The following is a 26,192-nucleotide window of genomic DNA, read 5'->3' on the forward strand; positions in this document are numbered from 1 at the left end:
TACGCCTTCAGATCAAACACCAGGAACGAAAACACCACGGCCGTCATCGTTAAGGTCGAATAGTAGAGGAAACCGCAGAATCCCGTCAGAACGTATAAGATGGCGTAGACCGGCGGCTCACTGGTGTCGATGTAGGGGATGTAGAGGGGGACACTGAAGGTGTTCTGCGGGTACTTGTGCTTGTAGATTCTTTGGAGGCGTGCGAGCTCCTGAGGGCTCTTGGGCAGGAGAGGAAGTAGATTGAGCCCTAGAGGAAGAATGGGACAAAAAGAAATTTCATAAGAAGAATGAAGATCAAAAGAATGAGTTGCGATAGACCTGAGCTGTTTCCTCCTCAGTCGACACAAACTTGAGCTATTTTTGCTAAAGTTTTAGACGAGGAGGATTCAGCTCTAGGTTCATTGAGCTTGTGAAAGAATTGTTAGATGAAGTAAAATAAACAACAACAACAACAACAACAACAACAACAACAACAACAACAACAGGAAGGAATAAATGGCTCGATTACACGAAGCCAGAAACTGGATTGCCCTGCTGGACGGGGTCATACTTAGAGCCCCCCCTCGAGCTTCATTTTTCTCCATAGGCAACTATACAGAGACGATACACCCCTGTCAAAAAGAGGTCGAAAGAACCCCATACTACTGTTCCACATCTGACCTTTGACTAAAATGCCTCAACAGAAAGGTTGGGCTTTCATTTTAAAAGAGATCAGAGGCCACCCTAGTTAGCTTTGGAGGGTTCTTGAAAAAAACAGTTTTTTTGGTTTGTTGGCTTTATGGTTCTCTGGACAAAATTTGCACCACCATTTTCGTGTTCCTGGTAAAAAGACCTTTAATTTGATATATAAAGAGATCAGAGGCCACCCTAGTTAGCTTTGGAGGGTAGTGCGTCTGCCTTGTAAGCGCTAGGCCGTTCGATTCACGGGGGCGAATTTTATATTGAACGGATAAGGTTCGTTCTCTCAGTTTTCAGAACGGCTGACTTTCTCCTATCCTGTCTTCCTTCTCTCGGGACGATAAGACCTTAGCAGTTACAATTCCCTCTATCAAACTTCTTGAAAAAAACAGTTTTTTTGGTTTGTTGGCTTTATGGTTCTCTGGACAAAATTTGCACCACCATTTTCGTGTTCCTGGTAAAAAGACCTTTAATTTGATATATAGGTCGATCAGGTTTGGATAAGTCCTTCTATGGGCACAGACAGACAGATGACACCGAAGCGAATACAATAGTCCGTCCCTTATACCTTTTTATTACTATTGTAATAATAAAGGAAGGACGGACTAAAAACTAAGTTTCTAGTGGAGCTGTGATCGATTTTCCTGTGTTCAATGGTCAGTTCCCCGAAAGGAAAATAAACCTATAGAAAGTATCTCAAAGTAAACCATGTATGTATTAAAAAAACAAAATGTACTTCTTAGCTTCTTACCAATCACAGAAAGCGCCATCACAACACGGACTAAGCGCAACACATTCTTCTCTCTGCTCTTGAAAAAAAAAATCAGTTTCTGTTGGAGCTGTGATCAATTTTCCTGTGTTCAATGGTCAGTTTTCCGAAAGGAAAATAAACCTATAGAAAGTATCTCAAAGTAAACCATGTATGTATTAAAAAACAAAATGTACTTCTTAGCTTCTTACCAATCACAGAAAGCGCCATCACAACACGGACTAAGCGCAACACATTCTTCTCTCTGCGCTTCAAACTCACAAGCGTGGGATTGCGCGCATGACGGAGCGCGAACTCCTCAAAACTGTCCAACAGGGTGAGGAACTGCGCTAAATTCCAGCGCAAATAGAACACGTCCGCCGCGCAAATTACGCAGACTAGCCCTTCGAAGACCTTGCAATGAAATCAAATGTTTCATTTTTAGGTATCTCAATACATATTACAAACTGTTATGGTCAGGTCAATTAAAAAAAAAAAAAAAAAAAAAAAAAAAAAAAAAAGCGCATGACGAAGCGCGAACTCCTCAAAACTGTCCAACAGGGCGAGGAACTGCGCTAAATTCCAGCGCAAATAGAACACGTCCGTCGCGCAAATTACGCAGACTAGCCCTTCGAAGACCTTGCAATCAAATCATATGTTTAATTTTTAGGTATCTCAATACATACCTATTACAAACTGTTATGGTCAGGTCAATTAAAAAAAAAATACAATTCAAAATAAAAGAAAAAGAAACACTTAAACAAGGTCTAATATCTATAAGTAGGTAATTTTATTGTAAACATTACCCATGAAATAAATAAGACCTTGTTTAGACTAGGGATGGGATATTCGACTCTTTTTGAATATTCGAATACCACGACTCGATTCTTTTCAAATATTCGACCTAGTTTAGACTGCCTCATTCTGGCTCAGGATAAACAAGGTATATTCTATTAATTCAAATGATGAGAAAAAAAAAGCACTACTACAAAATCATCAAAATTAAAAGTAGGTAGGTACATAGAGTACATCTAAGTGTTTGGTACATAAACTACAATAGGTGTTTGTGTTTGTTTATACTGCTCGCATACGATTGAAAAGTCCCTTTATATCCAGCAGTAGGCTACTCCGGCTACTGCTTTTATTGTGGTCAAATTAAAAATGAACTCCCCATCTAAAAAATGATCTCCCCATCCGTGGCACAAGCTCTGCTTATACGGATGGGTATACCATTTATATGAAAAATGTATGTTCTGAGTTTTTTGTCGATCAAATATAAATGGAAACTTGTTAAAAAAAATCTCAAATTATATTGATGATAAAATGCCATACCTCGGCTGGGATTGAACCCACGCCCTCCTGTTTACCAGGCAAGCGTCTTGACCACTACACCACCGAGGATCGGACCTAGGTCTCTCAGACCCTCAGACGGTCTGAAGCTCTGAAGACTGAAGTAGGAAGATTTTTGATTTTTGCGCCACTATAAACTTTTCGGCTAGACTTGGTCTCGGGAGACCACTCTCTAAGGACCTCAGTGACGTCAAACCTTTATTTGTATTAAAAAAACACAACCCAACCCAAAGTTGCAACTTTCGTTAGAAATGAATAGCTCACCCCTAAAGAGGGTTTAGCTAAGAATGCCTTCATTTTCGTCTCCTATAGGTATTTCTTCTGCGGCGAGATGTTAGTGTTTCGTCCTCAGACTACACTTGTGCCAATGACTAAACCATGTGGCAGAACCCACGTGACATAACACTAACATCTCGCCGCAGAAGAAATACCTATAGGAGACGAAAATGAAGGCATTCTTAGCTAAACCCTCTTTAGGGGTGAGCTATTCGTTTCTAACGAAAGTCACAACTTTGGGTTGGGTTGTGTTTTTGAATACAAATAAAGGTTTGACGTCACTGAGGTCCTTAGAGAGTGGTCCCCCGAGACCAAGTCTAGCCGAAAAGTTTATAGTGGGCGCAAAAATCTTCCGACTTCAGTCTTCAGAGCTTCAGACCGTCTGAGGGTCTGAGAGGCCTAGGTCTGAGTCTAGACAGCCGGAGCGTGAATGGCTGACCAGGCTGACCTTATCAAGGTGTGTCACGACCACCGGCCGTTGATATCGACTGAACCGTCCAAACTGCCTCGATAACAGAGTTTCACCTTGCCGGTCGACTATATTTGGATACACCTTTACAAATAGATCACTCCCGAGACCAAGTCTAGCCGAAAAGTTTATAGTGGCGCAAAAATCGTCCGACTTCAGTCTTCAGAGCTTCAGACCGTCTGAGGGTCTGAGAGACCTAGGTCCGAGTCTAGACAGCCGGAGCGTGAATGGCTGACCTTATCAAGGTGTGTCACGACCACCGGCCGTTGATCGATATCGACTGAACCGTCCAAACTGCCTCGATAACAGAGTTTCACCTTGCCGGTCGACTATATTTGGATACACCTTTACAAATAGATCAGTTGCGCTTACTTGGGTGAGGTTTCTAAGACAAAGGACAGAAAAAATATGAGGAACTAGGGAATTTTTCTTTTTCTTCTTCGATTTTTAGATCACGAGATAAATCGATTTAAAAAATACCGGTAAGTCTTGAACTCTGACGTCACGGCATACGCTCCCGTAGGCGATGACGTCACATTAAATGCTAATAGAAGAAATCTCTAAGAGACGAAGAAATCTACCTTTTCGAAGAAATCTCCCAGGTCATGGACGCAGTAGACGAACAGGGCGGACGTCGTACTGACGTTATGAAGAAATAGGATGGTGACGACGACGTTGGAATAATAGCGATGCCATTGAGTCTTCCGGGGGTCTTGGTAGAAGTTGGGCAGGGAGAGGAATCCGAACATATGCAACGAATGTAAGAACCGACGTAAGATGTGCGGTTCGTTGGGTTTAATGGTCATTTTGTTTTATTTTTAACATATGCAACGAATGTAAGAACCGACGTAAGATGTGCGGTTCGTTGGGTTTAATGGTCATTTTGTTTTATTTAAATAATTAAAATAATTAACTGAGTATAATTATTAAAGAGTCTGTCCCTCCATGGAATATGCTTTGGCAGCCAGGGCGTTGAAGTTCAAAAATTTAATTAAAATAATTAACTGAGTATAATATTATTATTAAAGAGTCTATCCCTCCATGGAATATGCTTTGGCACTTTGGCAGCCAGGGCGTTGAAGTTCAAAAATTCATATCTCCTTGGCGGAAGTACCACAGAGGTTGTTAGCTCATACACAAAAAGGTCACTTTGAGACTTAGGTGTAGGAGCAACTGCCTCACAGGATGGGTTAAGCTTATACGAATTTCTCTATAATAAAATACGACTAGCTTATACGAATTTCTTGATAATAAAATACGACTAGCTTATACGGATTTCTTGATAATAAAATACGACTAGCTTATACGAATTTCTTGATAATAAAATACGACTAGCTTATACGAATTTCTTGATAATAAAATACGACTAGCTTGTACGAATTTCTTGATAATAAAATACGACTAGCTTATACGAATTTCTTGATAATAAAATACGACTAGCTTATACGAATTTCTTGATAATAAAATACGACTAGTACAACGACTACCTATAGTAAAAGAGACTTGATAAGCCTTTTTTTTTAAGATGTTTGACAGAGGGAACTGTAGGTAACTGCTATGGTCTTATTGTCCCGAAATCGAAGAGAGAAGGAAGACAGGATAGGAAAAAGCCAGCCGTTCCGAGAACGAACATTATCCCATCAGGATAAAATCCGCCCCGGGCGGGAATCGAACCCGCGGCCTAGCGCTTACAAGGCAGACGCACTACCAACTAAGCTAACTACGCTGGCTACAAGCCTTTTACCACCTCGGTATGTTCAGAACTAAATCATCTCCTTCGCCTAAGGTAGGTTCTCCCTACCACTTTTCTTGTTTCACCATAATCAAGTCAACCTATCTACGTGTTACACTCTGAGTACCAATTATCTGTCTTTAACCTTTTACCTACCTATTTCTACCTACTTGGAAAAAGTTCTTGCCAAACTTTTATTTTCCATCGTAATTTTCAAAATTATACCTCGAGGTATCGTAAGTTTTAATTGGGCCAGTAGCCTCCGTCAAAGATTCCCGGCGGGGTCGAAGTTTTTTCGGCTCAATGTTTGGAGTTCGGGGTGCACGCAGTCTCGTGGGGGCAATTGAGTAGAAACTTTAAATCGAGTAGCGACCAGTGGTGGCATTACCAGTGTACAAGTGAAAAATGTGGAAAAAGATTGCCAAGTAGGTTTGGTAGGACCATTTGGGCAAGAAATTGTTTGATAATTAACACGGGGGGAATCCGTTCCGATCATTTTCTTGCTCAAAAAGCCTCTATGGATGACCATCTAGAGAGGAAACGCTGCATGCAACCTAGGGTCTCAGATTTAAAATAAATAAAAATAAAAAAAAGATAGCCAGTTAGGTAGTTACTTTGTTTTATATTTAATTTATAATAGCAAAATACTGTATTCCTGCCTCGGTAGCGTAGTGGTCAAGACGCTCGCCTGGTAAACAGGAGGGCGTGGGTTCAATCCCAGCCGAGGTATGGAATTTTATCCCCACGGGGAAATCCGTTCCAATCATTTTCTTGCTCAAAAAGCCTCTATGGATGACCATCTAGAGAGGAAACGCTGCATAAAAATAAAAAAAAAGATAGCCAGTTAGTTACTTTGTTTTATATTTAATTTATAATAGCAAAATACTGTATTCCTATACCTATATCCTACATGACAATAAATAATAATGAATTAAAGCCTTTCATGCAAGAAGTTGATTCAAAGTCAACATCGTCTAGAAACTCATCTTTGCTAAAGTAAGACGAGACCGGATCAGCATCTTCAATAATCACAGACATAGGTACGCTTATAGCGAATCTTTTCACAGAAATATTTCCTCGGTTACCACTGCTGACTCGGGTCCATCGCTATGCTGAATCTAGGTCAACATCGACTGGAAACTCATATCTTTGCTGAAGTAAAACGAACTGGATCAGCACATTCAATAATCACAGACATGCGCTCATAGCGATACATTTCACAGGAATATCTCCTCGGTTACCACTGCTGCCTCGGGTCCATCATTCTGCTGATTCAAACTTAGCATCGACTGGAAAGCCATATCTTTGCAGAAGTAAGACGAGACGAATTGGATCAGCACATTCTTGTTGATGACGGTTTCGTTTTGAAGCTGACTGAACCGGTGTCGAGGGAAGTCAACCAGGACGACGTTGGGGTAGCTGGCCTTGATGTGAAGGTAGGAGCGGAGCTGGGTGTTGATGTCCTCCTGGAATCCAAACAGAGATAATTACCGGCAAAGAAGAAAAAAGAAAGAACGCTCAGGTCGCTTGACTACCACGACAGCACTGCTCTCGGCGCGGTGCAACTAAAGCGTCGTGCGACCCAGTCGTATGCTTCGGTCAGTAATTAAAATACATACAAAGTAGTAGTTCTTGGTCACCCCTTGCAGTTGCTATAAACGGAATTGTACCTTAAATGTCTTCTACCTTCATCGCACTCATCCTCACGATAATAATAGTGCTTATTTATACTGCTCGCATAGGACTGAAAAGTCCCTTTACTCCAGCAGCAGGCTACTACTATTATTGTGGTCAAATTCTCAAATTATATTGAGGATAAAATTCCATACCTCGGCTGGGATTGAATCCACGCCCTCCTGTTTACCAGGCGAGCGCCTTGGCCACTACACCACCGTGGCAGGTCCTTGTCATATTGGCAAAGAGCCCTTAGTATCGTAAAGAGTAAGACTACTCGTATTTTTGTTTAATGGTACCCATATTGGGGGGCACTCTCACAGTCTATAAAGAAGAACGACTTGTGAGCAAACCCCATTGGAAAAAGTGATTCAAGCAAGCTATTAATCTGACTTACGTGTACAGATACAAAGAACAGCAGTGGATTGTCTTGGATGACGGTGGAATGACAATATTCTGCCGTCGCCAGTAGAACCGTCTCAGCAAACTCTATCTCATCCTCGTCTTCCCCTTCTGTAAATGGGAAAGCAAATCAGGAGTGACATTAGGCATACCCATAAGTTCGATTTCCGCCTGGGCCGGATATTATCCTGAACAGATAATGTTCGTTCTCAGAACGGCTGGCTTTCTCCTATCCTGGTATTCCTTCTCTCTTCGATTCCGGGACGATAAGACCTTGGCAGTTGGGGTTCATACCTAGTTCCCTCTATCAAACCTCTTTAAGAAAAAAAGATTATTCAATTTTTGTAAATTGTTTTACAGTCTAATATTACGTCATTACTTTTCCAATAGATGGAACGAGCCCCTTGTTCCTAGTTCACTTTTTTTTTAATGCCACCGTCTACACACCACTTAAAAATTACTTTTCAAGTAGGGCAACACTTGACAGTTGTTTTGGCGTTACAGTCTTGAGCGAGAGATCAGAAGAGGTCTGGTCTCTCGCTCATATTGTTGCAAGTGCTCATTGCACATATTAGTGGCGATTTCATAAGAGTGTTAATGTTCGGTATATTGGGGATATGAAATAAGGGTTTGTCGGATTGTCTCAATCTAGAGTTTGGTACCCTAAGCTTAGTTTTTTTCGTGGGACTGCGCGCATGACGGAGCGCGAACTCCTCAAAACTGTCCAACAGGGCGAGGAACTGCGCTAAATTCCAGCGCAAATAGAACACGTCCGCCGCGCAAATTACGCAGGCTAGCCCTTCGAAGACCTTGCAATCAAATCAAATGTTTCATTTTTAGGTATCTCAATACATATTACAAATTGTTATGGTCAAGTCAATTAAAAATAAAATACAATTCAATAAGTAGGTAATTTTATTGTAAACATTACCCATAAAATAAATAAGACCTTGTTTAGACTGCCTCATTTTGGCAGCATAAACACTCATTGCACATATTAGTGGCGATTTCATAAGGGTGTTAATGTTCGGTATATTGGGGATATGAAATAAGGGTTTGTCAGACTGTCTCAATCTAGAGTTTCACTGAATAAAGTTTGAATTTTCACGAAATTTAAGTATAGTTTAGGATGTTTCAAGTTAGAAAGCAGAGAAGATAGGCACTTTTTTCCTAGTTCACTAAAAAAAAATTCAATTTAAAAGTTGAGTTGAGGATGTTCCAGCTCAGATAGCTCTCTTACCTATGAACAAAATCAAAGCGGGGGAATCGTACAACTTCGGGCAGTGTCGGGGACTAAGAACGTTCACCAGCTTCGGAGGCCACGGGAAAAACTCCCCATCCGGATCTTCGCTCAGTTCATGTCTGGCCTCCGTGGTGATCACATCTAAGCGGCCTCCGGCCTCCACGGCCAACAGAATGAGGCTTGGAATTCCGTGAACGTTGTAGAGAGAGGCGAGAGATTGGCGCGTTTCGGAGGCGTAAGGGATCGCGGGCCATGGCATGCCGCTCAGGTAGGACTGGTAAGAGCTCTCGCTTCTGTGAACGAAAGGGACCGTGGGGGATAGGTTGAACACCCCTGGTTATTATTTTGTTTGGTCTCTTAAATAATATTTCTTGATTGGCTGATTAACGGCGCGATGATAGCACGTTCAGTGAACTAGTTGCCAGTGGATCACTGAAGTTAAGCAACATTGTGTATAGTTAGTATCCGGATGGGTGACCAACTGGGCAATCGCGCCCTGCTGGCTTTTCCCGGCCCCACTCAGTCTGGGTGAGGTTAATGTGAGAGGCGGATAGCTTCTCGCAGTGATGATTTAACCTCTTTTAAACCAATTGTTAGTAGGTAGTGCGTCAGTCCAAGTATGAAAGTCCAACTCACCTATCAGAACTAACGAAGATAATTTCAAACTGATATCCATCCTCTTTGAGTTTCCTATAGGTTTCTATGAGTTGAGGTGTGAACGCTTTGCATGGGGGACACTGTAATAGGAGAACGAACAAATGGAACACATTAATATCTCGTCACGTGAGGGTAGTGTGGCTATCATGAACGAAATCACCTACAATATAATGGGAAAACTTTGAACTACATCTTTCTGACTCCCCATGAGCTCACGTGACGTGACGTGATGATAGTGTGTTTCTAGCTTCATACTAGTGCGGGATCGTACTCAGATTTTCCAAGAAACATAATTTGTATGAACGCCCGCTATTTATGATGTATGCAATATGCACAGCTCGAAATCTAGTCACACTCTGTCACACCATCTTCTAATCTAAACAAAATTAGAGAACCTTTTTAATTTTCAATGGAAACGTAGAAAAAGATATTACATTTTTTGAAAATAAGAAACAGCGAGAAGTTATACTATGAAAATAACGCGAAATTCGACTAAATTGTTGCATATTGCGTACACAGACGAAGAAAAAAGAAAGAACGCTCAGGTCGCTTGACTACCACGACAGCACTGCTCTCGGCGCGGTGCAACTAAAGTCTCTCCTATAGGTCGTGCGACCCAGTCGTATGTTTCGGTCAGTAATTAAAATACATACAAAGTAGTAGTTCTTGGTCACCCCTTGCAGTTGCTATAAACGGAATTGTACCTTAAATGTCTTGCGCCAGCCTAGTTAGCTTAGTTGGTAGTGCGTCTGCCTTGTAAGCGCTAGGCCGCGGTGTCTTCCTTTTCTCTTCGATTTCGGGACGATAAGACCATAGCAGTTACAGTTCCCTCTGCCAAACCTCTTGAAAAAAAAAATCATTTTTCAGCGTTCCTATATGTACCTACTTACCCAGTGAGCTGAGAAGTACAGTCCTATCACCTGACAGGACTCGATGTACGATAAGACCTTAGTAGTTACAGTTCCCTCTGCCAAACCTCTTGAAAAAAAAAAATCATTTTTCAGCGTTCCTATATGTACCTACTTACCCAGTGAGCTGAGAAGTACAGTCCTATCACCTGACAGGACTCGACCAAGCTGTCAAATGAAACAGGTTCCTGTCCGTTCCTAGTGCAACACCCACCTAAGTCTAGTTTACCCACTGAGCGCAACAGTTCGCCCGGTGAAACATCCATGTTTGGGGTTCTAGTGGGGTTGGTGGAATGTGGTGAAGCAGAGGTTGGTGCGGAAATTCGGTTGTCAACAGACATATTGTAGGTTTTTTTCGCTCCCTTTGATCCCCCGGGTTTGAGTAGATTATTGTAGAGTTGATCGCTCTCCTTGACTCCCTGAAAGGGGCAGATTATTTCTGTGGGGTGAAAAGAAAACATTTTCATTATTGGATAGGGAAGAATCTAAGGCTAGGAAATTAGAGAGTAATAGGTACCTACTTAGAAAAAATAATAATAAATAAAAATTAAGAAATAAATATTGCACTGTAATAAATTTAAAAAAAAACTACCTACCTATGACAGAATTAATTTTATTTATAGTATCTACCTACCTACCTAATAATAATAGGTAATATCATCACAATCATCTACAATTCTACATAAACTTACCTATGATAATCACTCACATCAAATTCGCAAAGAAGTAGGTACCTACGAATATTTCGCGAGTTCGTTATTTCAAAATCCCAACACGCACACTTTTCCAACTCACTATTTCAACTAAAAAGTAAAACTTGTTATTTTAACTAAAATTAACTCAGTTTCCTTCAAAACGCCCAAAAACAAACACAATGTCACTCCCGTCTAGATATTTGCGAAGCGTTTCAATCTGACTCACCATCTCACCAAAATCTATGAGAAACGAGCAGATATGAATTATTGAATTAAAAACTAGGAGTTATGGAGAAAAATCCCTTTTTCCGAGGCAACCAGCACGTTAAAAGCTTATTATGAGGGAAAAAAATCCCTGGGTTTCCTCACGAACGGAGGAACAAACTGATATCCATCCTCTTTGAGTTTCCCATAGGTTTCTATGAGTTGAGGTGTGAACGCTTTGCATGGGGGACACTGTAATAGGAGAACGAAAAAATGGAACACATTCATATCTCGTCACGTGAGGGCAGTGTGGCTATCATGAACGAAATTACCTACAATATTATGGGAAAACTTTGAATTTGAACTACTTCATTTTGACTACCCATGAGCTCACGTGACGTGACGTGACGTGATGATAGTGTGTTTCTAGCTTCATACTAGTGCGGGATCGTAATCATCGTACCTACTCAGATTTTCCAAGAAACATAATTTGTATGAACGCCCGCCATTTCCCATTTATGATGTATGCAATATGCACAGCTCGAAATCTAGTCACACCATCTTCTTATCTTCTTAATAAATAAAATTGGAGAACCCTTTTAATTTTCAATAGAAACGTAGAAAAAGAATTAACATTTTTTGAAAATAAGAAACAGCGAGAAGTTATACTATGAAAATAACGCGAGTGTGTTTTTCTCCCCAATTTTGTATGACTTTTCATGTTGTTACTGACTTTCATTGCAATAAAAACATTTACTTATACGTACCTACGTCTCAGCTAGCCAAAAGATTCTGAGTGAGGTCTTCACAGGACTACTTGTGTCATTATTGTTTACGAAGGGTAGCAATATTGACTCCAGGAGAGAGATTGAGGCCTGATCCCGTATCAATAACATGTCCACTGGTAAGATTCAACTTTGCTATAAGCTCTTGGTTAGCAGCATTATGCTCACAGCAATTGCGAATAGCAAACACAGCCCATTCCTTAATCACTAGAGACACGGACAAGAAATAAAATAAAGACTAAGAGTCAATAGGAAATGTTTATAAATAGGTACAAGAGTCTTGGTAATGCTGTGATATCCACAAAAGTTCTGCTTTACCACAAACAATAATAATAAAATTAAAAAGAAGAAGAAGAAATTGAACTTCAAAAATCCTTCAGCTATCATCAAGAAAGCACAGATGTCAGTCATTTTGTCTACCACCATCAGGAAAGTCCTGAACGAATGAGAAAAAACTTAGATATTCATATTATGGTGAAAGTTATTTAACATATGTAATATTATGTACCTTAATAAGGTGCGTATGCAATAATAATAATAATAATAATAATAATAATAATATATGAAATATAAGACTCACGTGGATTTTTAGCGTCTAGGTTGCAACACTCAAGTAGGACGGGAAAACATTCAGATGTCCTCGCCTGAAATAATTCAATCATCGTAAGGTGTGAGTTACAGGTTTTGTCTATCTATTTGTTATACCATAACTTTCGAAGTGTCAGCTCCCATGGCGTAGTGGTCACTGCACTCGCCTTGCACGCGGGAGACCCGGGTTCGATTCCCGGCGGGGTCAAGAAATTTGCATCATGCAAATGATTGATACCGTGACTGGCTGTTGCGGGGCCCACTCAGCCTCGTGAGGAAAATGAGTAGCTATGACATATAAATGCGCATAGCGACTAGTGCCAGCATGGTAGGTAAACATTGGATGTTAGGATTATTGAGATATTGGAAAAAAATCCTACAATGCTGCAGTGAACACTAAAGTTGTGATACGAGTATAATAACACAAAGAAACTGCATTTTCGTTACATGTACATAACTTTCCACACATGGCCTTGTTGCTTAGCGTGTAAATAAATAAACATAACTTTCGAAGCAAAAAACTTTTAAAAAAAGGTTTTTCAAGTTCTTTTACCGAGGAAAATTGTGTGAGCAATAATGCGATAAAACTACTAATCAGAGAGGAATGAAATTACACGCATTTAAAAGAATAAAAATGAAAATTTGGTTGACCTATGTGCGGTAGGTGCGGAGCTAAGGGGACATTTCGGGAATCTCGTATCTATAAGAGAAAGGAAAATAAACACCCACCCCGTACTGACGGGAAAAGACGAAGAAGAACTTTCATGAATTTTTTTAATCAACTACCAATAGGTTTAAGAGAAATGGAAACGAAAAGATTTATCATTCTAATGAAAGAACATGTTACAAAAAAAGCATTTTATAGTATTGAAGAGTTTTTAGAAGATATTAAGAGATAGTTAGGTTAGAAGATATTAAGAGACAGTCTGGCTGGGGGACGTTAAACAGGGAGTAGACCAGCTTAGTCTGGCTGGGGGACTATAAACAGTGAGTACACCAACCTGAATTTCCTTTGCTAAAGAAATAGCAAAGGTTGAGTCCAAGGGCATCCACTCGTAAAATTCTGTAGCCAAAACCAAATGTCAGCCCAAAAGTGATCACCCTAGGGCTGATTGAGGGCTGACGAAAAACGCCGACCCCGTCTGTACACGGGAAAAGGCGAAGAAGAAGAAGATTAAGAGATATTTAGGTGTTAATACAGTTAGGAATTTTAAGGTAAATTCTACCTATGTTCTTTATAGTTTAGACGTCATTTTCCAATGTTTTTTTTACTGTTAAAATAGTTATAGTTAGGGAATAGGGATTTCAAAATGAATTCCACCTGTTTTTACAGTTTAGGTATTGTTTGTTATTGTTAATGTTTTCTTTTTAGGTATCGTTTGTTATTATTTGTTTTCTCTTTTCATATTAGTTTTTTTTATTTATATATGTATAGTGGCAGGTTACATACTTAATCTTGCATGTCAGACCTTTATGTCAAATAAAATAAAAATAAATGAAGTTGTATCTTACCAGGTTCTGGTTGATGACATGTGACCAGCAGAGATTAGCCACTAATTTCACACAAGTAGCTTTCACTCCATATACAACATCATGTTGGGTAGAGTTGAATAGATTGGTCAGGTTTTGATCTGGAGCAAATCTATGTCTACTATCTTGTTTACCAACCAAGTGCATGCCTTTCAAAAATTCTGAAACAATACAAGTACAGTCGAACATAAAGATAAGGTTCGTCTCAGAACGGTTGGCTGTCACCTATCTTGTCTTCCTCTTCCCTCTTTCTTTGCTTTAAGGACAATAAACCTTATCAGTTACAGTTATCTCTAACGATCACTTAATCTAAACCTCTTCTATTATGTATATGTAATAAATTATTATGAAGAGGAGACCTTATCAGTTACAGTTATCTCTAACGATCACTTAATCTAAACCTCTTCTATTATGTATATGTAATAAATTATTATGAAGAGGAGAATCAGACTCTGGAAACCGTTGCCACCCCTTAAAAAGAGATCATAAACGAGTTTTCTTCCTGAATCACAAAAAAACATGTACAAGATAATGAAATACCCGTACAAGGGAATTACATATTACCTAGCACTAGCTAGAACGTTCAGAGTTTTATATGATGATAATAATAGTTAGAAGTAAATTCAAGTTTCATAGTCTGACGTGATTTTGTAAAGATTCATCTTGAAAATAAGAACACCAGAAACTTAAACTCTTTTCAGTTGGGTGAAGAGTATAAGTTCCTAGTTAAATGACATTTTTGGTTTGCCAACACTCACACTTAACTTACCACTTTTGAAGTTCGCACGTACCTTACTGTTTAGTTTACTGGTGTTCTTCTTTTCAAAATTCAGCCAGCCTAGTTAGCTTAGTTGGTAGTGCGTCTGCCTTGTAAGCGCTAGGCCGCGGGTTCGATTCCCGCCCGGGGCGGATTTTATCCTGCTGGGATAATGTTCGTTCTCGGAACGGCTGGCTTTCTCCTATCCTGTCTTCCTTCTCTCTTCGATTTCGGGACGATAAGACCATAGCAGTTACAGTTCCCTCTGTCAAACCTCTTAAAAAAAAAGAAAAAAATCTTTTCAAAATTCAAGTTTATCAATAAGTTTAAAACACTTTTGAATCTTTATTAATAATCTAGTCTTGTCTTGTAATATACAGGGTGCGCCAGACAAACACTGACAACGGCTCAGGGTAGGTAGACCTCATCATTTCCAACAAGGTTCTGTGGGTCATTTTCCCAACTTCGGCTTCGTTTCCGAGAAATGTCCAAAAGACCACCTTTTAAAAAAATGCAGACCTTGTGTCAGTTTTTAGGTTATAACTTTTTCAACCTAACTTCGGCTTCGTTTCCGAGAAATGTCCAAAAAACCACCTTTTAAAAAAATGCAGACCTTGTGTCAGTTTTTAGGTCATAACTTTTTCATTTTAATCGATAAACTGTTTTTGTTAAAACCACGTGCCAGAGCACAAAATTTTGATCCGAATAGATCTGATCTCCGATTTCCAAAGTTCAGGTTTGATGTGTTTTTTCAAGCTCGGAAAAGATTTAACTTGTTATGTCCGATCATTTCCAACAAGGTTCTGTGGGTCATTTTCCCAACTTCGGCTTCGTTTCCGAGAAATGTCCAAAAAACCACCTTTTAAAAAAATGCAGACCTTGTGTCAGTTTTTAGGTCATAACTTTTTCATTTTAATCGATCAACTGATCGGACATAACAAGTTAAATCTTTTCCGAGCTTGAAAAAACACATCAAACCTGAACTTTGGAAATCGGAGATCAGATCTATTCGGATCCTACAATGCTGCAGTGAACACTAAAGTTGTGATACGAGTATAATAACACAAAGAAACTGCATTTTCGTTACATGTACATATCCTACAATGCTGCAGTGAACACTAAAGTTGTGATACGAGTATAATAACACAAAGAAACTGCATTTTCGTTACATGTACATAACTTTCCACACATGGCCTTGTTGCTTAGCGTGTAAATAAATAAACATAACTTTCGAAGCAAAAAACTTTTAAAAAAAGGTTTTTCAAGTTCTTTTACCGAGGAAAATTGTGTGAGCAATAATGCGATAAAACTACTAATCAGAGAGGAATGAAATTACACGCATTTAAAAGAATAAAAATGAAAATTTGGTTGACCTATGTGCGGTAGGTGCGGAGCTAAGGGGACATTTCGGGAATCTCGTATCTATAAGAGAAAGGAAAATAAACACCCACCCCGTACTGACGGGAAAAGACGAAGAAGAACTTTCATGAATTTTTTTAATCAACTACCAATAGGTTTAAGAGAAATGGAAACGAAAAGATTTATCATTCTAATGAAAGAACATGTTACAAAAAAAGCATTTTATAGTATTGAAGAGTTTTTAGAAGATATTAAGAGATAGTTAGGTTAGAAGATATTAAGAGACAGTCTGGCTGGGGGACGTTAAACAGGGAGTAGACCAGCTTAGTCTGGCTGGGGGACTATAAACAGTGAGTACACCAACCTGAATTTCCTTTGCTAAAGAAATAGCAAAGGTTGAGTCCAAGGGCATCCACTCGTAAAATTCTGTAGCCAAAACCAAATGTCAGCCCAAAAGTGATCACCCTAGGGCTGATTGAGGGCTGACGAAAAACGCCGACCCCGTCTGTACACGGGAAAAGGCGAAGAAGAAGAAGATTAAGAGATATTTAGGTGTTAATACAGTTAGGAATTTTAAGGTAAATTCTACCTATGTTCTTTATAGTTTAGACGTCATTTTCCAATGTTTTTTTTACTGTTAAAATAGTTATAGTTAGGGAATAGGGATTTCAAAATGAATTCCACCTGTTTTTACAGTTTAGGTATTGTTTGTTTACTGTTAAAATAGTTATAGTTAGGGAATAGGGATTTCAAAATGAATTCCACCTGTTTTTACAGTTTAGGTATTGTTTGTTATTGTTAATGTTTTCTTTTTAGGTATCGTTTGTTATTATTTGTTTTCTCTTTTCATATTAGTTTTTTTTATATATATATGTATAGTGGCAGGTTACATACTTAATCTTGCATGTCAGACCTTTATGTCAAATAAAATAAAAATAAATGAAGTTGTATCTTACCAGGTTCTGGTTGATGACATGTGACCAGCAGAGATTAGCCACTAATTTCACACAAGTAGCTTTCACTCCATATACAACATCATGTTGGGTAGAGTTGAATAGATTGGTCAGGTTTTGATCTGGAGCAAATCTATGTCTACTATCTTGTTTACCAACCAAGTGCATGCCTTTCAAAAATTCTGAAACAATACAAGTACAGTCGAACATAAAGATAAGGTTCGTCTCAGAACGGTTGGCTGTCACCTATCTTGTCTTCCTCTTCCCTCTTTCTTTGCTTTAAGGACAATAAACCTTATCAGTTACAGTTATCTCTAACGATCACTTAATCTAAACCTCTTCTATTATGTATATGTAATAAATTATTATGAAGAGGAGAATCAGACTCTGGAAACCGTTGCCACCCCTTAAAAAGAGATCATAAACGAGTTTTCTTCCTGAATCACAAAAAAACATGTACAAGATAATGAAATACCCGTACAAGGGAATTACATATTACCTAGCACTAGCTAGAACGTTCAGAGTTTTATATGATGATAATAATAGTTAGAAGTAAATTCAAGTTTCATAGTCTGACGTGATTTTGTAAAGATTCATCTTGAAAATAAGAACACCAGAAACTTAAACTCTTTTCAGTTGGGTGAAGAGTATAAGTTCCTAGTTAAATGACATTTTTGGTTTGCCAACACTCACACTTAACTTACCACTTTTGAAGTTCGCACGTACCTTACTGTTTAGTTTACTGGTGTTCTTCTTTTCAAAATTCAGCCAGCCTAGTTAGCTTAGTTGGTAGTGCGTCTGCCTTGTAAGCGCTAGGCCGCGGGTTCGATTCCCGCCCGGGGCGGATTTTATCCTGCTGGGATAATGTTCGTTCTCGGAACGGCTGGCTTTCTCCTATCCTGTCTTCCTTCTCTCTTCGATTTCGGGACGATAAGACCATAGCAGTTACAGCTCCCTCTGTCAAACCTCTTTAAAAAAAAAAAAAAGATATGAACAAAATACTGACTCTCAAACTGCATTGAAGCATCAATTCCAAATATCTGATGGGCCAAATTTTATTTCAGTCTGACTTGAGAGCTAGAAATTTTGTTCATAAAATGGAGTGTAAAGACACACTACTGTCACGTCACGTGAGCTCATGAGGAGTCAGAACGAAGTAGTTCAAAATTTTCCCATTATATAGGTAATCTCGTTCAGGACAGCCACACGACTATCAATGACGTGAGGGCAGTGTGGCTATCATGAACGAAATCAAGTTCAGGTTTGATGACCTAATTGTTTTTTTTTTACCTTTTCTTTTTTCTTCTGTTATAGTTGTCAAAAGAAGAAAAAATGGCCAAGCCAAGAAAAAATGAAATTTAAGTAATTTCAGAGACACATACCTAATTATCTACTTATTCTATTCCAAATCTACCCGTACATTCCAACATTCCAAATTACACTCCAGTCGAACTCTTTTTGGAGAGTTATTACTAGCCGTTCCCCGGGCGAAATACTAATGAATCGATGGTTACAAATTACAAAATGCTAAACGCACACACTCAAAAAACAAAAATTATCTTCACACAGAATATGCCACGTTCATGCTGCCAGCTTGGGACTGAAAAGTCCCTTTAGTCCCTATGCGTACAATTATTTTAAATTCTATGCGTATAAATCGATTAAAATGAAAAAGTTATGACCTAAAAACTGACACAAGGTCTGCATTTTTTTAAAAGGTGGTTTTTTGGACATTTCTCGGAAACGAAGCCGAAGTTAGGAAAATGACTCACAGAACCTTGTTGGAAATGATAAGGTCTACCTACCCTGAGCCGGTGTCAGTGTTTTTCTGGCGCACCCTGTATTTGGTAAGATTTGTAATTGTATGTAGAAATATAAGTTGAACATGTTGGTGTATATTTCTAGATATATTACAACTCTTACCAAATATATTAAAAGAATACAAATCTTACCAAATACATATACGAGTATGTATTACAAGAAAACAAATCTTACCATATATATTGGACACAAAGGTCACATCATCCTGCATAACTTTCTGATAATCACTGGAAGCCGACAGTTCAGCCAATAATTCCAGACACAACACAGTCGCCTGAAAATAAATAGATACATAATATATTAGGTATATATCTTTTAAACTTTCCCCTTATAACAAAATAAATATTTAAAAAAAAAACTTATGATACCTAGGTGCTTGCTTAGTACTAACCCTTATAATACCTGAAGTGTTTAAGACAGTAAATCAGCAGCCCTAGTTATAATTTCGCAGCAATGAAACTGCAACACCCCCTTGTCTGTGTCAAAACATTCCCATTCAAACAAGAATTGAATCACCAGAGTTTTTACTTTCCTTATCCTATAGGAAGGAAAGTAATGTAATCGGGTCAAATTTTCGATGGTCAGTTTTCAGTGCCAAAACACGTTTTGATATCTCTAGAGCCTAAATACAAAGTTTCAGCCATTGGTCCGTGTGTCTGTCCTTCTGTCTGTCTGTAAACAAAATATCTCGAGAACGGTAAGAGCTAGAGACTTGAAATTCGGCATGCAGCTGTCAAATGTGACAAGGGTGTGACACGAAACTGTTGGTTAAGATCGGTGCAACGCTTGGCGGAATTTCGGCCGCTCTTTGGCGGTTTTAGGTGTAATTCAAAATATCTCGGGAACAATATGTGATAGTGACTTGAAATTTGGTATGTAGTTCACAAATGTGACAGGGATGCAACACAAAACTTTTAGTTATTATAGGTGCTGCAGTTGGTGGCATTTCGGTGGTTTTCGACCGCTTTTTCGCGGTTTTCAGCTATACTGTCTAAAAGTTAGAGATATTGTAAAGGTTACAATAGAAAACACACAAATAAGCATCATTCAATAAGATAAGGAAAGTCGTGTGATGTTCACAAAAGATTTTTTTTCATCATCATCATCATCATCATCATCATCATCATCATCATCATCATCATCATCATCATCATCATCATCATCATCATCATCATCATCATCATCATCCATCATCATCATCATCATCATCCATCATCATCATCCATCATCATCATCCATCATCATCATCCATCATCCATCATCATCATCATCATCATCATCATCATCATCATCATCATCATCATCATCACCATCATCATCATCATCATCATCATCATCATCATCAATCATCCATCATCATCATCATTCATCATCATCATCCATCATCATCATCCTCATCATCATTCCATCATACATCATCGATCATGCATCCATCATCCATCATCATCATCATCATCCATCATCATCATCATCCAATCATCATCATCAATCATCATCCATATCATCATCATCCTCATCATCCATCATCATCATCATCCATCATCATCCATCTCATCATCATCACTCATCTTTTTTTTTTTTTTTTTTAGCATAAAAACCACAAGTAACTTACGCAAATTCATTTCCCACAGCTGTCTGCTCTAGAATAACATTTCGAACTAATGAATTCTGTGCAATGCTAGGTAGAGACTTGTAAATATTGAAGAGTATCATCATGACTATAGTATCCATCTTGGAATCCTTGTATTGGAAACAACTCCTGGAACAATGAATAACTCACTGAGACCTGTATACTTATGCCTGGATAAAATACTAATGCAAAATATGCTTGATCTAGACCTGTATACTGATTGGTTCATTGAGAAATGTATACTTGTCATACTTCCTCTTTCAGTTCCTTGTCCACGATGATTCCAACTCCATTTCTCCCCCTCTGATCAGCACCACTGTAAAATAGCTTGTATCCCTCCGCTAACACTTTGGCCTTGTCTCCTTTCCACCTTGTCTCTTGTACACACAATATTTGAATTTTCCTTCTCTCCATTAGATCAACTAGTTCTTTACCTTTACCTGTTAAGCTCCCTACATTCAATGTCCCTATTCTCACATTTCTCACACACTTTTCCCCATCCTTCTGAACTCGCTTCGTTAGCTGTACCCACTCCTGATATGGTAGCCCTCGCCCACTTATGATTACCACATGATTTCCTGTCATCAGAGCAAATTGTGAAAGGGTAATGGTAAATTATTTACCATCAGAAAAATCTACACCTCCCAATAGACCCTGAAATAAACTTACAATAAAAATGGATGACATATGTTCCAAACATGTTCCACACAATGAATGTCATTCTGTACCACAGTATTGCCAACTACTTGTAATCCTATCTTCACACATAGCATTGAGTAGTATGATTGGTTCTGCTTCAATAAGATTTCAAACAGATACAGCAAGGATTTCAATTCAATAACCAAGTCAAATAGAGTTTGCCTAACATTTAAATTAGATGCACACAGATTTCTCAAATCTCTCAAAATATTTGTCAGCTCTTCAATATCAGCTTGTGATGAATTACTTGAGATTTTCTTGTTCAACATTTCAAAATCATTTCTCAATTTCTCCATTGTATTGAATCCTGAAAACATAGCCACAATAATAATTAGTTTAGATGTTTGTTACCTACCTACTCAGAGAGTTTTTCTAGGCTCTGAATGGCCTAAGTATGTTGTTAACGTTGGCGACTACTTCTCTGTCTCTAAGCCCAGGAGCTGCATCACCTCTACAGGATTAGTACACACACAAGTGGCTTGTGGCAGCAAGTGTGGACATCTAAATCAGAGAAGTTGATGAAGAGAATACACAACTATTCCACAGACATGATAAGAGTTTCCTAAATTTTGATTCCACAAAGTAAAGGTACCAGCACTTACCAAGTGCTTTATACTTAGTGTATCCTTATTCCCTCATCAATATACAAGAATAGACAAGACACTTCTTCCACCAGAGACTCCAGGATTTGGAAAACTTCCGGATTTTTCCTATCTGCCCTATCAAATACCAATCACCAAAGATTTCAAGATGATGTTTATTTTATTTACACCCTAAGCAGCAAGGTCATGTATGATGAAGATGTTTGATAGAGAGAAATAGAGAATTGTAAGGTCTTAACACTCCTATTGTATCACCAAACTCACCATCCCCCCCCCCCAAAAAAAGTAAAAAACATCCATACTTTAAAAAGGATATAAAAATGATTGAGAGTGTGCAACAAAAAACCACAAAAATACCCCAGATATTGAAAAACCACCCATACGAAGAAAGACTACAAATACTGGACCTGTCAACACATGAAAAAAGACGTGAGAGGGGTGACCTCATGGAATCATTTAAAATCATCAACAGTAATTACTCTGTGATATCAAGAGATTTATTTACTTTTAACAACTACAACCACCTGAGAGGTCATCTTTTTAAACTAATCAAGACCAGAAGCAACAAAATACAGAGAACAAACTTTGTTACTAATCGTGTCTTCAATGCATGGAACAACCTACCGGAGCAAGTTGTATCTTCTCAATCTACAAACATGTTTAAAAACAGATTGGACCGCTACACGCTACGTGCTACAAGGACCAAATTGGACTGGATCTACCATACAACCAATCAACCAAATAACCAGTCAAGCAACCAACTAATCGTGCAAAACTTTGGAAAGGATTGGGGGATAGAGTGCCTACTGGCAACAGCCATTTGCTCTGAAATCTATTAAGTAAGTAAGAATTTACTATTTACTTACCTCAACCTCACTGTCCTCACCCATGCACACTAGAGAATTGCACACATAAGGTATATAATTTTTTTTTTTTTTTGCCCATTATGACTAGCGCTTGCTAGTACTTGTAACTTCAAGGTTTTCTGGGCGATTTGGCGACTAGCTACCCGCCTCCTCAATTTAACCTCACCCAGCCTGAGTGGAGCCGGGAACCCAGCAGCACACAGATTCCCCAGATGGTCACCATCCAGGTACTAACCACGCGCAACGTTGCTTAACTTCAGTGATCCATTGGGAACTGGTGCATTCAACGTGCTATCGCCGCTGGTTAACAAGTTAACATAAGGTTACACGTTACAGGTTACACGGGTCACACCTTACCTTACACTCTTACACAGTTTACATTTACATTAAATTTATTTTTGGTTTGGATTTTGAAAATTTGAACTTTCCCGCCGGCCGAAATACCGTTAGTTCATGATGATGAACAGGTTTTTGTATAGCGGTCACATGTAACTGCACAATATCCACTTCAGCTGGGGCTTGATGAACATAGAGTCTTGATGATCGCTAATTTATTTTTGGTTTGGATTTTGAAAATTTGAACTTTCCCGCCGGCCGAAATACCGTTAGTTCCGTTTATGTTTTTAGTTTGATAACTATGCAGCTAATAGGGAGCGCGCAGCGCGACCGTATTTCTATAAGTTCGGCCATGCCTCGGGATGAACTAGGGGGATTCCGGAGCGAAGCGACGGAATTCAGCTATCTATAAGTACATATAAATAAAATTCTAGATTTGTCTGTAGGTACATTGCTTAGAATTGTGTCATACCCATAATTGATTCAATGGCGACCTGGCAGTTCAAAGTTATGCCTATTGCCCTGCACTAGTGATGGGTCGTGGGTAAATACCCACTGGGTGGGTATTATTTTTGGTTTGGATTTTGAAAATTTGAACTTTCCCGCCGGCCGAAATACCGTTAGTTCAAACAATACTCACATAGATTTCTAGCGCTAGTATAAAGGGGCGTATTTTAAAAGCCATATTTTATTACGTGAAATAGACGAATAGATCAGTTGCACTTAATTGATACGTTTTGCTTGGGTGATGTTTCAAAGTAATGGAGCAGAAAAGATGACGACCAATGGAATTTTTCTTTTTCTTCTACAACTTCTAGATCTAGATAACGAGATAAATCGATTTAAAAAATACCGGTAAATCGTGAAGTTTGACGTCACGGCATATGCTCCCGTAGGCGATGACGTCATAATTCATAAAACTCCGCTTCGTTTGTTTGTGCGCAAGCGTTTCTGCGCATTTTGACGTGAAATCTGACGTTACAACTCTCCCATGCAGCCATTTTGAGTGGATGCAACATTGAGAGCACATTGAAAATTCAACGTGTTGAATTTTTAACTGACTGAATCAATGTTAAATACATGTTGAATCAAAAAACTTTGGAACCTATAGACTTTGTAATTTGTAATTTGTAATTTGTAATTTATTTGCATCAATAAAAATAATAACAGTGGTAACTTGTTGAATAATAATTGAATATATGTTGAATACCTCATTGATTGTTTAATTGATGATATAACTAGGCAATGTTGATAAAATATTGAATCCATCATCATCATCCATCATCATCATCCATCATCATCATCCATCATCATCATCCATCATCATCATCCATCATCATCCATCACCATCATCATCCATCATCATCATCATCCATCATCATCCATCATCATCATCCATCATCATCATCATCCATCATCATCCATCATCATCCATCACCATCATCATCCATCATCATCATCATCATCATCCATCATCATCATCCATCATCATCATCCATCATCATCATCCATCATCATCATCCATCATCATCCATCATCATCCATCATCATCCATCATCATCCATCATCAGTCATCAGTCATCAGTCATCAGTCATCAGTCATCAGTTATCAGTCATCAGTCATCAGGGAAGAACTTAAAAATACCTACTTCATGTATAATGGTTATATTCATAGGTAGGATTACTCTTTGTATGTTTTTCTAAACTTATAAGTAGGTATGTAATGTATTGTGCCTTTAAATGACCACCAAATAAAGGTTTATTTATTTATTTATTTATTTATAGGTATATAATATAATAATATTGAGAAAGCCCTTGTCTTGAAGATTTTGGAGCTATGCTTAATGATAAGATAAGTAATTATTCTATTCTATTTTCTCACCTGGACATCATTTACATCAGAATGATCACTCAGAATATTGAATGCATGTTTATTAAACATCTGCATGAAGTAGGTCACATCAATGCCTGGCTTCATATTCGACTTGATATATTCCATCAGATAAAGCTGATCATCTCTGCTTGAACATTCAAATAGTAATGCAAACTGGACGCTGTTATTTGAGTAAACAAGTTCCTCCAGGAAATAAATTCTAAAAAAAAAAAAAATAACAGATGGGGTTAGCATTTTTTGTCACACTCTCAATCAGCCTTTTTTTAGAGTGATTGCTTTGGGCTGACGTTTGGTTTTGGCTACAAATTTTACGAGTGGATGCCATTCAAACTCAACCTCTGCTATTTCTTGAGCAATTTTTTTTTTTTTTTTTTTTTTTTTTTTTTAAAAAAAAAAACAAAAAAAATATCTTCTGTTCATATTTCCTACGATGTTTTACCTTCACTTCTTCCTTGACAGTCACATCTACTACCAACAGCCTATGCTGGGATGTTATGCTCTCTCCATTTATTACCTTACAATTTCTTATTTCCTTGTGGTGTTTTCTCCGGCAAAGTATATAATCGATTTGGCTCTCATTCCCTCCACTTTTATATGTTATCAAATGTCTATCTTCCTTCTGGAAACAGGTATTCAGTATCTTCAGGTCAAAAGCTCGCGCATGTTCTACTATCATTCCACCCTCCTCATTTCTCTCACCAAATGCCCAACCTCCATGTACCGACTCCTCATCATTTTCCCTACCTCCCACGTGACCATTCAAATCCCCACACAGATACATCTTCTCATTCTCAGGCACTCTCATTACGACTTCATCTAGGTTTTTCCAGAATTCTTCTTTTTCACTATCATCACAACCTACTTGAGGGGCATATACACAGATCACTCTACTCAACGATTTCCCTATTGCAAGTTTCATACTCATTATTCTATCATTAATCCTCTCCACTTCACATACTTCCTCTTTCAGTTCCTTGTCCACGATGATTCCAACTCCATTTCTCCCCCTATGGTCAGCACCACTGTAAAATAGCTTGTATCCCTCCGCTAACACTTTGGCCTTGTCTCCTTTCCACCTTGTCTCTTGTACACACAATATTTGAATTTTCCTTCTCTCCATTAGATCAACTAGTTCTTTACCTTTACCTGTTAAGCTCCCTACATTCAATGTCCCTATTCTCACATTTCTCACACACTTTTCCCCATCCTTCTGAACTCGCTTCGTTAGCTGTACCCACTCCTGATATGGTAGCCCTCGCCCACTTATGATTACCACATGATTTCCTGTCATCAGAGCAAATTGTGAAAGGGTAATGGTAAATTATTTACCATCAGA

At 38.5% G+C, this 26,192-nt stretch overlaps 3 protein-coding genes and 1 pseudogene across 5 annotated transcripts; all 4 read right to left on the reverse strand.

The window, feature by feature from the left end:
• Positions 1 to 6,341: 6,341 nt before the first annotated feature.
• Positions 6,342 to 11,080, reverse strand: LOC103509258 (nucleoredoxin-like). 2 transcript variants are annotated; one of them, XM_026823656.1, is made up of 6 exons: positions 10,830 to 11,080; positions 10,257 to 10,556; positions 9,209 to 9,309; positions 8,570 to 8,865; positions 7,325 to 7,440; positions 6,342 to 6,719 (listed from the first exon to the last, which is right to left on the reverse strand). In XM_026823656.1, the coding sequence occupies exons 2-6, from the start codon at positions 10,476 to 10,478 to the stop codon at positions 6,471 to 6,473; spliced, it is 984 nt and encodes a 327-aa protein (XP_026679457.1). In that variant the 5' UTR covers positions 10,479 to 10,556; positions 10,830 to 11,080; the 3' UTR covers positions 6,342 to 6,470. The 2 variants fall into 2 exon arrangements, with proteins under 2 accessions (XP_026679457.1, XP_008472076.2); XM_008473854.3 differs by having other exon boundaries at positions 10,257 to 10,576.
• Positions 11,081 to 11,732: 652 nt separating this feature from the next.
• Positions 11,733 to 25,976, reverse strand: LOC103509265. The gene is made up of 6 exons (XM_026823648.1): positions 25,516 to 25,976; positions 24,845 to 25,055; positions 19,004 to 19,103; positions 17,012 to 17,190; positions 12,402 to 12,465; positions 11,733 to 12,028 (listed from the first exon to the last, which is right to left on the reverse strand). The coding sequence occupies exons 1-6, from the start codon at positions 25,974 to 25,976 to the stop codon at positions 11,862 to 11,864; spliced, it is 1,182 nt and encodes a 393-aa protein (XP_026679449.1). The 3' UTR covers positions 11,733 to 11,861.
• Positions 20,437 to 23,174, reverse strand: LOC113467459. 2 transcript variants are annotated; one of them, XM_026823658.1, is made up of 4 exons: positions 23,080 to 23,174; positions 22,994 to 23,012; positions 21,129 to 21,467; positions 20,437 to 20,588 (listed from the first exon to the last, which is right to left on the reverse strand). In XM_026823658.1, exons 3-4 carry the CDS (start codon positions 21,452 to 21,454, stop codon positions 20,438 to 20,440), a joined length of 477 nt encoding a protein of 158 aa, XP_026679459.1. In that variant the 5' UTR covers positions 21,455 to 21,467; positions 22,994 to 23,012; positions 23,080 to 23,174; the 3' UTR covers position 20,437. The 2 variants fall into 2 exon arrangements, with proteins under 2 accessions (XP_026679459.1, XP_026679458.1); XM_026823657.1 differs by lacking the exons at positions 22,994 to 23,012; positions 23,080 to 23,174 and adding exons at positions 22,627 to 22,655; positions 22,961 to 22,985 and having other exon boundaries at positions 21,129 to 21,465.
• LOC113467467 lies at positions 22,814 to 22,931 on the reverse strand (annotated as a pseudogene).
• Positions 25,977 to 26,192: the final 216 nt, after the last annotated feature.

The sequence above is a fragment of the Diaphorina citri genome, unplaced genomic scaffold (genome assembly GCF_000475195.1).
Source record: "Diaphorina citri unplaced genomic scaffold, Diaci psyllid genome assembly version 1.1 scaffold480, whole genome shotgun sequence".
NCBI classification, from domain to species: domain Eukaryota; kingdom Metazoa; phylum Arthropoda; class Insecta; order Hemiptera; family Psyllidae; genus Diaphorina; species Diaphorina citri.